The sequence below is a fragment of the Cololabis saira genome, chromosome 18 (assembly GCF_033807715.1).
Source record: "Cololabis saira isolate AMF1-May2022 chromosome 18, fColSai1.1, whole genome shotgun sequence".
Taxonomy (NCBI): domain Eukaryota; kingdom Metazoa; phylum Chordata; class Actinopteri; order Beloniformes; family Belonidae; genus Cololabis; species Cololabis saira.
In genome coordinates, this window is record NC_084604.1 from 23663395 (window position 1) to 23680951 (window position 17557).

A 17557-nucleotide genomic window follows, 5' to 3' on the forward strand; every position below is an offset into this window, starting at 1 on the left:
GAGAATGGCTCGGTGTGTTTGCTCGTCTGTCTCCACGCAGGCCGCTCGTCCACGCCGCAGCATCCCAGCATCACCAGGTGCAGTGGAGCAAAACCCCACGGCGTGTGCGTGTGGCGTGTGACAGAGGGGAGGGAGGGATGGGAGGAGGGGGGGGCGTTGTCGCTGGGAGAAGATGAAAAGAGATGCAAAGGTTGCGGGATCTGTGTTGAAGCGTGCACTCTGTCAGACATGCGCATGCGCAGCAGCAGCTCCGCCTTGGCTGAGCGACGCGCAGCAAACAAGACGCAGTGGGTTCACAGTGAGCACGGACTCCCGAGCAAATCACACCATCATCCCAGCCGTCCCGTCCGCGCGTCTTATCAAGAGGAGAGCCTGTGTGTTGCGCACCGGAGCGGGTGGCTTTCTTCTTTTTTTTTTTTTTTTTTACCTTCTTCTTCCTTCCCTCCCCGCCCCTTCATGGAGGCAGCGCAAAAAGATTAAGCAGTAAAATGTGAGGCTCAAAGAGGAGGAAGGAGGGGGATCAGAGTAGAAACACAGAGAGCGCGCACGCGCGCAAGAAAGAAAGAAAGAAAGTGGCTTCTCTATTCTGCGCGTGATTCCAGTTGTGCGCTCGCTCTGCAGTCCGAACATGAAGAAGTTCAACATCAGGAAGGTGCTGGACGGGCTGAAGGAGGCGTCCTGCTCCGCGCCGTCCGTCCAAGTGGGGCCGCAGGAGAACCATCTGATCCAGGAGACGCTCCAGTCCGACCATTTCCAGCTCTGCAAGGTGTGTGACACGGATTCCTTTAAATCTACAGTTCTGCAAACAGCCATGCTCTGCGTAGTTTTGCATCATTATTATTGACAGTTTTTTTTTTTTTTTTTTTTTTGCTGCACTCCATCCCATTTCAGGACGCACGAGGTGCAAGTGAGGCCCCACACAGTTATTTAATCATATGAAATTATTTTACGCTCTGTTCTCCCTCTGGAGTCTTTCTTGGAAATGTTGAAGGGTTCATTTAACGTTCAGGGAGAATCTAAGATGCTATTTGGTCAAATCTACCAAATGCGCATATTTTGCAGCGAGTGCTCTACTGACAATTGTTCCTATTTGGTTGCATTTTTTTTTTTGCCTTTTTTTTTTTCTCCATCCAGTCATCCAGTTGTATTGAGCACGGTGACGCGCGTTAGTACTCCGTGTAAAACCCCAGAGTTTGCTGTATGCGCGCATGGCATGAGCTGTCATATCGAGGGATTGGACTGAAATGATCCCTTCTTGCATAATCTGCTGGGTTTGGATTAGCAAAACGGTGCTTGGTGGTTGACGTGTGCGCGTGGCCGTGCGTGTGTGTGCGTGGCCGTGCGTGTGTGTGCGTGGCCGTGCGTGTGTGTGCGTGGCTGTGCGTCTTTCCACCACCATTTTTCCCTCCTTGGACACACATCCCACACACACACACACACATCCCACACGCCCCTACTTTCTCCCCAAAGGCACATAAAGACACGCCACTTGTGTCCCCGGATCTGTTTGGACTGGTGGTGAATGAAGTGACCTGGGGGAGGCCTGTTTGCTGGGAAAGAGGACAAAAATAAAAAGTCTGCCCTTCTCGGTTTAGATTAGCCATTACAACAATGGATGGGATAATTGAACACTCGTGCAATTTTTATGCCATGCATGTCTTAACCCACTGTAAAGTTAATTCAGCGGTTCCCCTCTTGTGCTCTGATGATTAGGTGTGGAGTTTTAATAGACTGCTGTCTGTTTATCGATTTCCCCACATGCAATGTTTGACCTGCGTGGTGGTTTTTATGTGCTTGGTTTTCTTTTTGGATTCCCTTTAAAGTTAAAATTCATTTTTAACTGCATGATTATTTGTACAAATCCAATAAATCTCGGTTTAAGAGGATTTCTAGGCAACATAGCACTCAGAACACTCTGACAGTTGCCATATATTTGCAGTCTCTGCCCCTGGAAGACATTTGAATGGTATCCTTGTCTGTTTTAAAAATACAAATCAGTGTCGACTGTTGTTAATCTGGTCCAAATCGAGAGCAGATTAACATTGGGTGCAAGTAATAAGTTAGAGTGCCCAAAGCAATAATTAGATATTAATCTAGAATCAGATCGACACACCTGAGGGCTTGACGAAGAAGGTCAAATCAAGAGACTGCAGGGTTTATTGCGACAGCAACCTAGATACGTATAATAGCAAGCAGACATCTGATTGAAGTGTCTCTGAATAAGACTTCATCCTCCTCCTTGCAGCTTCACTGTCTGCATGGACGGGGTCTGTCTGTAATGTTTCTCTGCAAGGAAAGCAGGTGTCTACTGCACTGAGTGCTCCTTATGTAATATGCTTTAGCCTTCTGCCACTAAGCAAACAAATGCAACAGCCCACCAACGGCTGACTGATGCCATAAAACTACAGTCACACCGATATATAGAGAGAAGAACACCTCTCAGTGTAACACAGGTCTTTAGAAGACTCTGCAACAAAAACATAACCGAATGCACCTTATTGATGTATTTTATTTCACACTTCGGTGTAATCACGACTTCATGTGGGAGGCATAGAGAGAGAAAGAGATGGAGAAGGAAAACAACATAAAAAGAGAGAAATGAGAGCAAAGAAGCCTCAAAATAAGCCTGTCATAATGAAAGGAACGTAAATGGCCAAATGCGCTGAAGAACAGGGTGCCCATGAAAAGAAACGGCCTTTATTCCTCATATTGTCATATTTTCTCGTCCTTGCAATTTGAAGCTTCCCTTTCAGAGCAGTTGCCACATCCATCTGGGGTTTTTGTTTAACAGAATCAGGTGTGTGACATCCTCTGATAAAACACCCCTTCTATGAAATGCAAATTTATCTTTCTGATGCTTTTTCTTTTTTTTTTGTCATCCCATCTCTCCGTGCATCGTCCCAGACTGTCCGTCATGGCTTCCCCTATCAGCCGTCGTCCATGGCGTTCGACCCTGTGCAGAAGATACTGGCCATTGGATCCCAGGGTGGAGCTCTCAGATTGTATCCTTTCAGTTACCGCTGAGCTGTTTTTAGCTAGCTGTGGCCCGTGGCAGTCCCGCTGGGTCGCGTCGTCCCCGGGAGGCGGCAGCAGCAGGTAAGTGAGCAGATGTCTGAACTGTCACATACTGACGCTGATGTACGTTTCGGTTCTGTTGCGCTGTATTGTTTTTGAGAGTCTGCTGAGAAGTTCTTGATGGCAGAGGTTAACGGTTCCCTGAAGCGCTCTGTGGGATTTGAAGTGTCAACATCAGGAACACAAGATTTGTCTTGTCTGTAGACCCAAGTCCAACTTCCACATATGATCAGATAAAATATAAGGCAGAGGACAACAAGACCAACTCTGCAGCCCTCAAATCCAAGATGTCAAATGCTTAGTTCTGACTTGGCTGTTGAACACTTCATCATGAACTTTATTTCAAGTCACTAAAAACCTCCTGACAAGTCATACAACCAACCATGTGCTGCAATTCAGCACAAGTGTCTGCTTGTGTCGGCATTTAGACAAACAGGGACAACAGCTTGCTATGGAACGACACCGCAGGGAGTCGTATAGCTGCAGAGAACGCCCGCAATCTTACCTGTGTAAGGCTGCTTTTACAGGTCCTCCATGTGTTCTCCTGCCCATCCAAGAACCTTTGCCAGCTCATTACAGCATGATGAAGAGCTGTCCGCCGAGCCATCCCTCTTTTTTCCACCTGCTGGCAGCTATGTGGCAGCTTGTGACTCAGCCCCGTTCGCCTATTCTGGAGAAGAGACGATTGAAAACAAGAGACCAAATCCTTTTCTCGAGACAAAAAAAAAAAAAAGGTTGTCAGGCTGTACGCTTTTAGCTTGTCAACTAAGTGAGACAACCAACCTTTTTCTAGCCATGATGGACAGTCACTAGCGTTTTTACAGATGCTACAAATACCATAACCTAACCATAGAAGATATTGCCAGTACTACACGTTTTAATAGATGAAATGAAATCCCTCCTCTGCTAGAAGCTCTACCGTGAGGGCTTTTGCTGGAAATGGCGCATAAGCTTAATGGGGCTTATCTCCTACTTGCTGGTATATTCCTTCTCAGAATAAGAAAATGCTCCTACCCAGAAGTCTGTCACCAATCAGCTTAGAGATCAAAATGCACCACCAGCTCCCAATGATCATCCCGAGTCGCTTTCCTGCTAGCTAGGGGTGGTCACTTTGAAATTGAATGCACAGAGGAGTCTCTCATGCGTTTGAGCGATGCCGATCAGATAGGGTTCTTATCAAAGTCAGGGGAACGCGAGTTAGGAGTCATCGATGCCTTCTGTGATGCTGCTTGTCCTCCCCTGTTTTTTTTTTTCTTTGTGTTTAGTCAGCCCTGGCTCTTTATCTGTTGATGACGGTATGATGGCACAGATGAGGCATAACGGAGGGTTCATGACTCTATTGTTTTTGCATCGTTCCACTGCAATTGGAGGCAGGTGTTTTTTTTCATACGATGTGTTTTGGTTAAAAACCTGGCCATTTGCTGGCTTTGCAAAACCTTTCCTGGGACTGATAGGACATCTATGTCCTGGAGGTCATTGCTGCTGCGGATAGTGGCTTCTTGTGCATACTAATGCATGTGTGTTTTGTTTTTGACTGGCTGTCCTGCCAGGACGTTTGATTGGACCCCCGTCCTACTGAGAATTTACTGGAAGTGGCTGATCAAGGGCCTCAGATCGCTTGGCAGATCGGTGGTAGACTGAGCATTTACAGGAGAAACAGAACCTCGCACCCGTTGGTCCGTCCCCGATGAGATGCCTGATGCCTCTAGCCACAAAACCAATCAGTTCATTGATTTATTTGTTGTTTTTTTTTCACCGGAAAAAAAAAAGTCTTGCATTTGATGCTGATTTCTCTGCCCAGCTGGGAAGATGACAGTGTCCCATAGGGGATGTCTGGGCGGCAGAAAAAAGGGAAGTGGAAACAGCATTTGGCAGGATGGCCTACGAGGAGCGCAGTCCAGTAGATGAGGGAGAGAACGGGGTAAGAGAACGATAGGGAAGGCTGGGTGAAGCAGGCTATCCCCTTTTCCAAGATCTAATGGCCAAGAATAGAATCCTTATTGATCTGTGTGGTAATGCACTGAGTCAGATATGCCCAAGTACACACATACACATTCTCAATTGTTTTTTGTTTTTTTGCACAATGTCTCTGCAGTAAAAAAAAGTCATGAGCCTTTAGAAAAACTGGTTTTGCTGGATTCTATACTGCCTCACTTTGGCTATGCACTTGATTACCAGTGCAGTTTAAAAATATATGCTGCAATGCTTTGTGTTTAAGTGTTGGATTAAAGGCCTGCAGCGTACCCGATTAAAGGTAAGGGAGCAAGCTTGCAGATGTCTTGTTGCTGTCCTTGATTTCAAGACAAAATCATGTGCATCGAGCGACATTCTTTGCTCTGATGCCGCATGAGTTCTACCAGACTGTTAGTGAGGGGTGACAACAGACGTTGACAGTTTTTTTTTTTTTTTGTCCAATTATCAAGGACCGACCTGCTGATTCCATCGTTCCCATGTGTTTCCTGGGTGGCCTGCAGCTGTGTGTGTGTAACAATGTTGGCGACTCACCTCCTAAATGGTGGTGGCTGGGAGAAATGGCAGCACCATAACTCAGAGACTCCCAGTGAGCCAGCAAGACGTAGATCAATAGATTAAATTCTCAGTTCGTGCTCTGCCGGATTATCTCATCGACAGATGCAAGACATCCTAGTGCTTGCATATCCAAATGTGGACACAAACACACACCCAAACGCCCAGAGACGGTTATTATCCTCCGGGTTGATATTCAGATACGGCGGCAAAACAACTCACATTTGTGGATTCACAAAAAAAAAAAAAAAAAAAAAGACTCACACAGCGGTGTGTACGTTTGTTTGTAATGCAGATATTTATGAATATGCACATAAATATTGTATGTGTGCTGACATAAACAGTAGGGTTTGCACATGCACACAAACACTGGTGCACACATGTTTGCAGAGACAACACAGGCTTTGCAGTCACTGCTGGAAACTGACAGTAACCCTGTGCAGCTTCTGGCCGTAGCACAGATTGACTGTGACATATCTTCATCATTAATCTTCCCTCTGATTCACTCAGTTTCTGTGCTGCCGTTCAAGCTTTTTTTTTCCTGCAGTCACAGGGGAGAAAAAAAAAAACTCATCACTGAACCGTGAGCTCTGAGACTGGACTACAGAACGGGAGCAATTTGGAGCGTTAAAGCAAAGATTGCGGCCCACCAAAACATTCACGAGAGAGTTTGATCATGCGAGTCCGTGGTTGATTTCTATTTGTGAACAGCCGTTGAGAGGAATTTATTGTATTTCAGTTTACTTGAGAAATTCCTAAAGGAACCTCGGGCGATATTAGCTCTTGTTTTCTCAGAATAGTTCACAGTACAGTCAACATATTTTTTTAATATTGCATTTGATTTGTTTCGCTTTTACTTGCAGCAGTATGTGCCGCATGTAAACCATGCAGCCATGATAACAATTCACTTCGTCAGCATTTCGGTGACAATTTTAATGGATTATGAAAGTGATAAACCACAATTATTTTTTTTTGAAAATGCAGCAACTTGGTAGATTTAAGAATGGTTATAGCCTCCCTCAGGATCATGTTTTCCTGCAGTCACCTCTTTTTTGTCTGTGTTTCAAGCTACCTCTACTAGAAGGTGTATGTTGTATATCTACCAGATGATATTCTTTGGAACTAGACGCTGGATTGTGCGCTTGTGTATGTGTTTAGTTATGCAATGTAGTCTCAGCATGGCTTCGCGAAGACTAAGCTGTCTTAAACTGCTGCTGCTAAAAATTTTAATGCGGTAGGAGTATATAACGGTGTGTTGGGTAGGCCTACAGAAACGTGTTAGTGTGTCACGTATGACTGAATTGGCAAGCGGCTACCTCATAACAGCACAGGGAGGGGTGAGGGATTGAGAAAGAGAAGCAATATTGTACCAGGAGACCTCACTTTACTTTTCACACAAGTGAAGATCGAAAACAAATGTTGCTGCATCAGCTCAAAAACGCTGCTGCTGTTACTTTCTCTCTCTCTCTTTGTCCACTGATGCTGGACACTGCCCGCCCAAGTCCTTTTGCCTTGGTAAGCAGCCGATGGGATCAGGACTTGGACTGATCAAAGTCCTGTCATGCTTCTCCCTCCTCAATAATTGTTTCTACATCCAACTCTTCATCCTGAAGTTCCTCGCCCCTTAAGGTGGACTGCTAGTGATACTTGTGTGTCTGCATGTTTGACCTCAAAAGTTGGTGTTTTGATGAATTAACTAATTTCTGCATGGAGGTAAAGAAAAATTTCTAAGCTCTAGGGATGGGCGGTATGGACTAAAAAATGTATCACGATAATTTCTGGCATTTATCCTGATAATGATAAAAATGACGATAAAAAAAATACCAATTCAACTCCATCTTTGTAACTATAAATCTATCTCGCTCTCAGATCCGCCATGTTTGTTACACAAAAACCTCATCAACGGGAATTTATCTTTCTTTCTTTCTTTCTTTCTTTCTTTCTTTCTTTCTTTCTTTCTTTCTTTCTTTCTTTCTTTCTTTCTTTCTTTCTTTCTTTCTTCTTTCTTTCTTTCTTTCTTTCTTTCTTTCTTTCTTTCTTTCTTTCTTTCTTTCTTTCTTTCTTTCTTTCTTTCTTTCTTTCTTTCTTTCTTTCTTTCTTTCTTTCCTTTCTTTCTTTCTTTCTGGCTCATTTCCTTCCTTCCTTCCTTCCTTCTTCCGCTTTACACAAAAACATCAACGGGAATTTATCGTTTTTATCGTGAGATGACAAATTCTTATCGTGAGAATGTTTTTGACGGTATATCGTGAACGGTAAAATATCGCCCATTCCTACTAAGCTCATACATAACATAACAGACACTGGCTGTTTTTGGAGTGACTCATCAAAGTCCAGGATGTCCTGCAATATTCTTGTTTACCTAAAAACTGCTGTCAGAAATTGGACGCCAGTAAGGGCTGGAAAACTATTGATTTGATTTATTTATGTTTATGTTTCATGCAGCAGGGAAACATTGTTATACCTTCATTACTCATCAATCTGAAAACAATTAAAATGGAAAAAGGAGCACTGCCTTAGAGGTCACTAACCTGTGCACTAATTATTCCCAAGACAGGATGCAAGGCTTGATTGGGTCTTTGTTTCCACGGGTATCGTGTGGGCTGGAGACAATAAATGGCTTCATATACGTAGAGCTGAAAGAGCTCTGGATCGTGACTAAATCTATTTCAACAAAACCCTGGCAGAAAATATGGATTAGTGGTAAACGTAAAAACGAGCAGTGGATGTGATGCAAGATCACTTGGCAACAAGGTTGCCTGGTAAAGAATACAAGCAACTGCACAGGTTCTAACAAATGTATTATAAAGAAGAAAAAATTGACAAAGAAGATATTTAAAAATGTCTTCATTTATGGGATGATTCAACATATTGATACATTTCATGACTGACTCCTGCTGGATTTGTAACGGTATAATTAAAACAACCTTCATGAAAGGTATTTATCATCATTTATGCATGATTCTGGGTGTCTTTTGCTCCGTCTTGGGTGGAAAACCCTTTTTGAGGATTTGTGTCCATAATTATTGCTACCCAGAATCCTCATCGCTGCTTATTGCAGTACAATGATGCTGTTTAAACCCCTCTGTGGTCGAAGAGAGTTTAAAACCAGTTTAGTGCAAACATAGCTGAGTTTGCATGCATAAAGAGAGCATATTAATATTGCATACATTTTCACATTTTTATACAAATCGTCTTTTAGAAAATTTAGCTAAATCTGAGAGTCCGTCACCTCTTTGATGTTTTTTTGCTGTGCTCAGTGTGGCTACACTGTAATGCTGTTAATCCCAGACAGATCTTGATCTCAGAGTGATTAAGTTGGACTGCTGGTGTTTTCAATAAGCGGCGTGGCTTCCTCCAACCAAAGCAATGGCAAAAAGCTCTATATCAGTGCTTTTTGTGATTTATGACGGACTTTTTCTTCACCCGGCGGTTTTTTCAGCGTTACCGGGGCTGCTTGTGAGGACCGCGTTCCCATCGTATCGATTTGAACTCATATTAGTAAAAGTCAATATGCTCATGTAGAGATGCTTTCATGACCAAAGGGTCTGACCGCTGCTCGGTCCCTACACCGCAGAGGTCCCTCTTCAACAAGAGTCAGACTTTCAAAGTAAATACAGTATCCCATACTCTCAATTGATTTGTTTGGTGTCATTGATTTTGGACTTCTCGTGCAGTTCTTGGGATACTTTAGCCCGTGGTAACACTATAGCTCTTATTGATTTCATTTGTAAGTCTGAGGCTTTCATTATCTTGACACTTTGGTCAACTCCCCAAAGATTAAAGGCTGCTGCTTCAAAAATCATTTAGACAGCAGTTTCTAGACGATCAGAACAAATATCTTTGATTTTTTCCCCCCAACCATCGCAGCGTTGTGTGGGATGACGTGCAAGATGTGGTTCGACTTGGCCGGATCAGATAACGACAAGCGCTGATGGCTCGAGCCTGTCCAGTGACATAAATATCGCCTCATCGTGCGCGCTGTGAAACCAGGGTCTTGTGGAAACGTCACTGTCGTTTTAACAAATCGCACATGACATCAATCGAGAACAGCCAGCATGAGATCATTTAAAATGCAGTTGTAGAGTTGAATGAGAATGCCATGTGTACGCAGATGTCCACAGGTCAAATTCTGGGACTTTATATGTGTTTTGCTGTCAGGAAGAAGAACTGATAAACAAGGCAAATATTTAGTTTTGTGTGGGGGGGGAAAGATGACGGTTTTGTGTTTCGGTTCTCAAGGTGACCCGATCAAAAGCAATCCTTGTGGCTGAATGAAACAGCTCCGTTTAAGAAACAAATCTAAACTAAAGGTAGATGTTTGCTTGACTAGAACATCAGCGTTCGCAGTTGAGACTTTGTGGTTTTGCTTGACATTGTTGTGGGGGCAAAGGAGTGTGGCAGGGTTGAGTCAAACTCCTGCTGTCAGGTTGCCACAGTCCCTGTGGTGCTTGTAAAGGGAATGGCTTACAGAATGCTGTGAAGCACAAAGATTTTCTCGTCTCGCTTTTCTCCCTGCCTTCCATCTGACCTCTGGGCCTCCACGGGTCCGTAGCACTGCTTGAAATAATTCAAGTATTTCTTCCTCTGTTCATCAACCTTTTTGTCTTTACATTCTCCTTTCAGTTGCTCACAGTCCCGTTGATGTAATTGTTTTCCTGTTTTAGGATCGCAGGATTTCTCTCATTACATTTGCCAAGCTTTTTTTTTTTTTTTTCTCTGTGTGCTTTTGGTCCCAGGCCTGATACTCTGTACCTCATTATTTTTGTGTAGCTCCTGTAGGTAATCTTCCACTCTGGATCGGGATGCTGCGGTCCCTTCACATTAATGTTTCATATGTTTTCTTTCGATTTGTCTTTGCGACATTATCCTCTCCCTAATGCCTCACCCAGACATCCAGAGCTTTGTGTTGCGAGAGGTTGTATCTTTTTATGTTTTTCTCATGCATTAACCACCATGATAAAATAATACAATTAGCATTCCATTAAATCTCTCCCATTTTTTACACAATGTATAGGGGTTATTGATGAAAAGCAGTAGAGATGTTTTTGTCATCATTTGTACAGTAATTCAGTGAGCTACGTCGGTGTGTAATGAGATCACGTCCTCGGTAGGAGTTACTATTAAGACATGCCAGATGCTGTTATAATGACAAGATTTAGCCAAATGTGAAAGGTTTGGAGATGGTAGACTTCACAGATGTGGGGATACTTGGGGTACAGTAGCATGCAAATATTTGGGCACCTCCCTTTTCAATTTTTTTTCTGGAGTTAACAATAAAGCATCCTTTTTTCAAACAAAGTTAGTTATCATTTATTTTACTATTCTTTTTTTTTTATTAAAACAAAACTAAGTTACCAAAACATAAAAATATAAATTCAAAAAATTGGAATAGAGTACAGTGCAAAAGTTTAGGCACCCCAAGATGTCAGACCTTAAGTGGATGGATGAATAACCCCCATCCCCCCCCCCAAAAAAAAAAAAAAAAGTTGCAAATTTCAAAGTGCTATAAATCTTCTTGACTACTCAAAATTGATCTCAAGAGTCAGCACATTTTTTTTTTTTTTTTTTTTTTTTTTTAAGGTATCAGCTTTTTTTTTTTAGCTCATAAAGGAATGAACATATAGTATGGTAACTGAAATGATGGAAGTCACGTTGGTGTCTGGAACATCACAAAACCTTCAAGCAACTAAAAAATTAAATCAAAAATCTAATTTTGACAGCAAAAAGCCTGCTAGATTTTTGAACAGAAACCTCTGTGTTGGTGCGCTCTTCTACTGTGCAGCCACACCTGCACAGTTACGGCATTAATGGAACAATCATTGTCTAAATAACCCAGGTGCGCCTCGGAGACGAGCAGTGAGGATTGATGAAGTTGAAATGGAAATCCTTTTGGGTGGAGTGAGCAATGACATCATGAAAAGGAGAAAAAACTCATAAAAAGAAGACTACTCCTATTACTAAGCACAGTGGTGGATGTATTGTATTCTCATTTCACAATAGACTTTCAACACACTAGTTAAATGGAAAGGTTAAGAACTGAAAAACCAAGAAAACTGTCAGAAATGGTAGACGAGGCAAACCCAAACTTTACATACACCAATTAAAGGAAAAGGGGAGGGAATATTTCAAACTAAACTAAGTTATCTGAAACACAGGAATTATAACTAATGGATGTGTTTTTCAGGGATTTAAAGGAATTGTATCTTAAAAATCATCGGTAAAAGAAATATTGAGGGTACCAACATTTGGGATTTGTGTATTTAGGATCTTGCGATGCATTGCCCACCAATGTAATAACAGCTTTCTTAGCAGCTCCATTTGTAGTATAACAGGTCAATTAATAGACTCAAATGATGTGGTTTGTCAGAGGGAGCAGATAATGGCCATGAGCTTTCTAAATGGCTATGACCTTACTAACCTTGAGATATGCCTTCAGATGTACACACAGACACACACACACACACACACACACACACACACACACACACACACACACACACACACACACACACACACACACACACCATTAGGAACAAAGCCACACATAGGCAGAGGATTCCCAAGGCATCACACCTAAGGACTTTGCTCAAGCGTTTGTGTTTGCTAAAACTTCTGCAGATGGAGTTGTTAGTAGTTTCAGCATCATACAACTAGAGTGTATTTTTTAGCTGCCTCGGGTTTCTATATTTGTGTATTTAACCCCAGTGAGTCCTCAGCATCGAGGTAAATGGTCATCAGTTTTCTACAGTTTTGCCTCAAAGCTTGAATCGCAGACTTAGTATTGCCCAATTTAAGTCTGACTGTTCTATTTCATGCTTTTTACCTTCTTTGCTAAAGGCTAATTACTACATACTGAACTAAACCAATTCCAGCTGAAGAATATTAATGTCTCTGTCAGCTGTAGCTAACAAGCCTTCTAGTGGGACTGTGTGGGTAACGTTGCTGAAGGGCCATTATACAATATATACATGTCACAGTGGTTGAAGCTGCCACAATACAACATTGTTGGACGAAAACTGAGGGTTTTGTATATTTCTGAATGTGTGAGTGGGCTGAGCTGAACACATCCTTTGTCTGGTTCTGGTGGGGTGAGTGGTCCAGCAACGGTACGGTGTCGGGTACTTACAACCGCATCAAATGCAGTGTCCTCGAGCAAGAAACTGAACCCTGACCTGCCATCATTAGTGGGAGAAGTTTGAATGAAAAAATGATAAAGCACTTCAAAAAGGCATTCTCAACATTATATAACTGGAAATGTGTCTATATATAAATAAGCTATAGGCATTCTTTAGCTGAAAGACTGCCATCGGCTACCTTCAAACCTGCTGCTGCTATCTTGTTGCTCGTGCTTCAGAAAGCATCACAGATGGGTGTTTTCTTTTTGTGGGGAATGATGAGAATGGACAGCAGGTACCAAACCTTTTATGCTTTGCATATTCTGCAATTACATCATAATCTATTCCACCTAACCTGGCTGGAATAAATGTGATTACAGCACAACACATTGTGTTTTCTGTCATCTCGCCTCTTGCTGACAACATCATTTCAAACTGGAAACAGTATGCTAAAATGTAGCATACTGGGGCTGAGATTCTGCTCTGGTTCTTGGCACAGTCTTTGTCTCTCAAGAAAAGTGATGCAAATCTTGGCGTTTGCTGGTAGCAATCTCCCTGTTGCTCCTCTGTAAACTTGTCTTTAGTATGGCGTCATGCTGAGCGCCTGCAGAGAATATGCACACATGTGTCGGATGGCATGATGACTCAGGCTTTAAAACCCTGCCACATGGCTGTCATGCACACAGCCCTCCCCCTTCCATCAGCCTGTTGTGTTTGTGTGTTTGTGTGTGTGTGTGGGATATCGGTTTATATTTGAGTGCCTGTCCAACATGTGCATCTTTGTGCAGAATGAATCTGGCCGTGGGGTTGTTGTGCTGTTTTGTCTGATTGGAGCAGAATGTGGATTATGTTGTGATGTAAAATATGGGAATGGTGGGGGAAGGGCACGAGGGTTGATGCAAACATCTCATGACTCGAGGCGATGTGGAAAGAGGAAAGAGGTATGCACTATCCGTTTGTCCCAGACAAACCGATAGGATTTTGTTGCATTTTCACTGTGACATACTTGAGGGAAAAAACAGCTCTTCTGTAACGGGGAAAATGGGCTGTGGTTATTCACATCCTTTTATCCTTTCATCCTTTTTATTCTACAAACCTTTAAAGAAACAAATGCATGAAGTGCTGCTGACTTGACCTTGGCTTATCATTCATTCCAGCGCAGGAGTCGATCCCTGCAGCCGGAGGAGACAGGATGGCAGGCAACTTAGTGTAGGGATGAATTTGCTGCAGACTGACAAAGTCACATCTAAGTTTAGAGGCATGAAGAGGAGGAAGAGAAATGACATGGAGATACAGTCCTGTAGGAGTGTCTGCATATGGAGTAGAGCCACAGCCACTCAGCCGTGTGACTCAGAACCCCGGCGCGGTGTGGGTGGGGTTTTCAGAGACCGGGAGGAACATTTGGCTCCTGACCCGACTGCAGTCAGACCGATGTCCAAGCAGAAGCCCACCGCATGTTCCTTGTTTGCCTCCTATCAGAGCCGGACCCAGACCCCGACATTTCCTGTCCACCAAACTCAGCTTTGTCTTCACTTTGATTTATAACAAGGGCAGCGTGAGAAAGAGAGGACAATGTTGCTGCTTGCGCTTTTTACCACTTTCATTTCTGTGATGAAGCAGCTAATTCGTGTGATAAGGCAGAAGCTCCTGCCATCCCCCAGACACTAGTGGGAGTGAAAGATGAACATTCAGTGGCAGGAGTCTCAGCCAGCCATCCCACTAGGCCCACATTAAACCTCGATTAGGGTATATTGGCCTGATTTCTCTTGCTGTCTGGTGCTTGGCAACACTTTTGCCATCACATTAGAAGGGGGTGTTGATGGGTGCTGATAACATGACGAGGGAAGACGAAAGAGGCACACGTTAACTGTCGCTGGCGCTGCCGAAGATCTGACAATATGAGCATTTGGACAAGTATCCCATGCTGTCAACTATTTATATCCCAGATGCTATTATAAGGTGTAGTTTAAATGATAGCTGGCTTTTTTTTTTCCCATATTGCTGTCAGTGTTTTTAACTCAATTTCAGTGTAGTTGGCAGTTTCCAGTGTAGCGATCAGCAGCTGGCCCTGATGCTCATTTTTAGAAATTTGTGCTGCAGTGCCATGCATTTTTAATGGATAAGGCCATTGTAGCTGTGTGTGTGTGTGTGTGTGTGTGTGTGTGTGTGTGTGTGTCTGTGTGTGTGTGTGTGTGTGTGTGTGTGTCTCTATAGGGACTGTTTAAGGCTATATAGTGCAAAAGGAAAGTCCTGAGACCTTTTCCAACATTTTGTTGAAAACTTACAAAAGGTGCATGTGTGTTTTTTTTTGTTTTTTTTTTCTTCTTATCACATGATATCCCACAATGAGAAAGCAAAAACCATCTTTCTTGAAAGTCCTGAATCATGCCTTTCCATCCGTTGGAGTATGAAGACATAGATGATCTTACGAACCAGATCTCTTGCTTTGGAAACTCCTCTAATGCTGCTGATTAGATTCCTTTGACCTCCCACAGGTAGTAAAGCATTGATGCAAAGCTTCTGGGCACAAGTTCAGCAGAGCATATTAGAAGAAAACTTAAAATGATGCCAAGAGGAATGACTTTGGGGAAAAACTCTATCAAAGTCCTGACATGACTTTGTGAGATATTCTGAAGTCATTTCTCTTGGCAGCATTTATTTTTGTATTTTTCTGCAGCTGTTCCAAGTTTCTTCAAACTCCCGACGCAGCAGAATAACCCCACAAAATGATGCAGCCGCCACCATGTTTAACAACTGCGATGGTAGTAAAATGGTGACTGTGTTTGGTTTACACCCATCCATGTAGTCGGGGAATTTAGTCCAAATGATATTCATCTTCTTTTCATTTCATCCCATGAAAAACTGAGTTGTGCTTCACACGATCTCCCAGCATTCTGTGCGTTTGCTCTTGGTGAGGTTTTATTTTGTTCTCGCCATTGTGCCACTGAGGCTTGATTGGTGGAGCACTATATGTATAGTTGTATTGTGAGGTTGCCACATCTCCAAAGAAGAATCATGGATCTCATTTGTAGAGACCTTTGTTTTGGCTGGTTTTAAATCACACTTTGTAACTCTGTGGTCAGGCTCTGATGGTTCACACATAAACGCATATGGCGTTACAGAAACGTGTCGGACAACGTCATCAACACATCTGCCGGGCTGTAAGAAACCGTTCAGTCCGCTGTTTTTGCTGCGCTCATCACGGCAGAGGTGCTGAAGGAACCAAAGAGAAGTACCGTAGGTTGGAGAAATGAGGAAGAGGGGGAAAAAGGAGAGTAACCAAGCAAGGGCCTGCCCTGGAGTAGAGGAAATCTGCCTGTTTCATTGATACCTCTGTCTACCTCACCCCTAAATAAATACTATTCTACTTTTCGGTCCCTCTCTGATACAATCACACTGGTCTCTCATCTTCATGGATCAAAGTTTTCCTTCTAACGTTACATCCACATCACCTGTTGAACTTTATCCAAACAGGTGCATTCTTAATCATATCCAAATATCTCCATTAAGCTCGTGTGGAGGCTTTTCAAAGATTGCTGCATGAAGTAAGAAGCACCTGATCTCACCCTCAAGAGTTATAGATGGTCTGAACAATAATAAAATTCATATTAGAGTGCGTCTGATATACAACACACTATAATGTTGACAGTATTTAGTCTACAAAGAAGAGCCGGTCTTGAGTAGTGTGTAATAGTGTGATTTGTGCGTTAGGGTCTGTCAGCATATGTGTGCACTTGTAAGAGAGAATTTCCGTTGGTGCGGCGTTTTGTTTGCCAACAGTGACTTAGACGCTAACGTGATGTGGCAGCTTTGAGCCTCTGACACACGCCCCGAATCGCTTCGGATGAGACCTGTGGAGCTCAGACTTCCAAAGGTCTCTCCATTCATTGCCGCTATGACCCTGTTCATCCCTGCAAAATTAAACTGAAGATTTGAAGACAGTAAATGTATGTTTTTCCAGAATATAATGGACCCCCCCCCCAAAAAAAAAAAACAAACCTGCATGAAACCAGAGACAAGAAATGTCAGGGACATGTTTGTCATGCTTGGCACATCCAAGTAATAAATATCTGGCAGAATGACATGCAATCTTTCATAGTATCAGTAACTCATTTCCCTGGACCTGGACAAGCTGCTGTGTCTCTGTGCGATGTCATGTTCCATTACATCACATTTAGTTGTTTTTGCTGTGAAATGGACCTTTCAGCCAACACAATTTGAGTTATGCATCTGGGTTTCGGCACGCCATTAGGGGAGCAGCAGAGGGCAAAGCAAAAGACACAAACTTTTGAAACGCACCTGAGGTGCCTACTTAAATAGAAAACTATTTCCAAGAGCCTTCCTTTAGACACAGACACGGACACACACACACACTCTTGTCACACAGTTTGATGGGAGTTCAAGGGGGTTTAAGGGGATTCAGACACTCGCAGCATCAGCCCTTCTTTCATTTTCTCCTTCATTTTTGGTTGAATGCTTTGTTTACAGGCCGCATGAGTGTTTTTTTTTTTTATCTGTCAACTTTGTTCGACGTAGACGTGAGCTGCTGCGGTGGAGTGGGAACTGCTGGAAGTGTTGGCTTTCAAAGTGACCTCAAGCACTTTTCATTGATTTTCAAAAAACAACAACAAAAAAAGATTATGTAACAAATGCTGGAAAATGGAAATGTGATTCACATGAAGGTCTGTGAGCAGGTTCAACAAAAAAAAGTTACAATATTCTAGTTGCGTATATCCATTCTGAGCAACATGTTTAAAAGACCTGGAATTTTAATTCCTTCAAATCCTGACATTTTTCAAATTTTAGAATAAAATGAGGAACATAAAGGTGCAGCTTACTTT

At 42.8% G+C, this 17557-nt stretch overlaps 1 protein-coding gene across 2 annotated transcripts in view; it reads left to right on the forward strand.

Annotated features, from left to right (window-relative positions):
- The first annotated feature begins 275 nt into the window (after nucleotides 1-275).
- stxbp5a (syntaxin binding protein 5a (tomosyn)) overlaps nucleotides 276-17557 on the forward strand; it is a 137702-nt gene continuing 120420 nt past the window's right edge. For both annotated transcript variants that reach the window (XM_061746598.1, XM_061746599.1), the window contains exons 1-2: nucleotides 276-766; nucleotides 2905-3002. In XM_061746598.1, the coding sequence (XP_061602582.1) occupies nucleotides 629-766; nucleotides 2905-3002 (236 nt within the window). In that variant the 5' untranslated portion in view covers nucleotides 276-628. The remainder of the gene's footprint in view (nucleotides 767-2904; nucleotides 3003-17557) is intronic.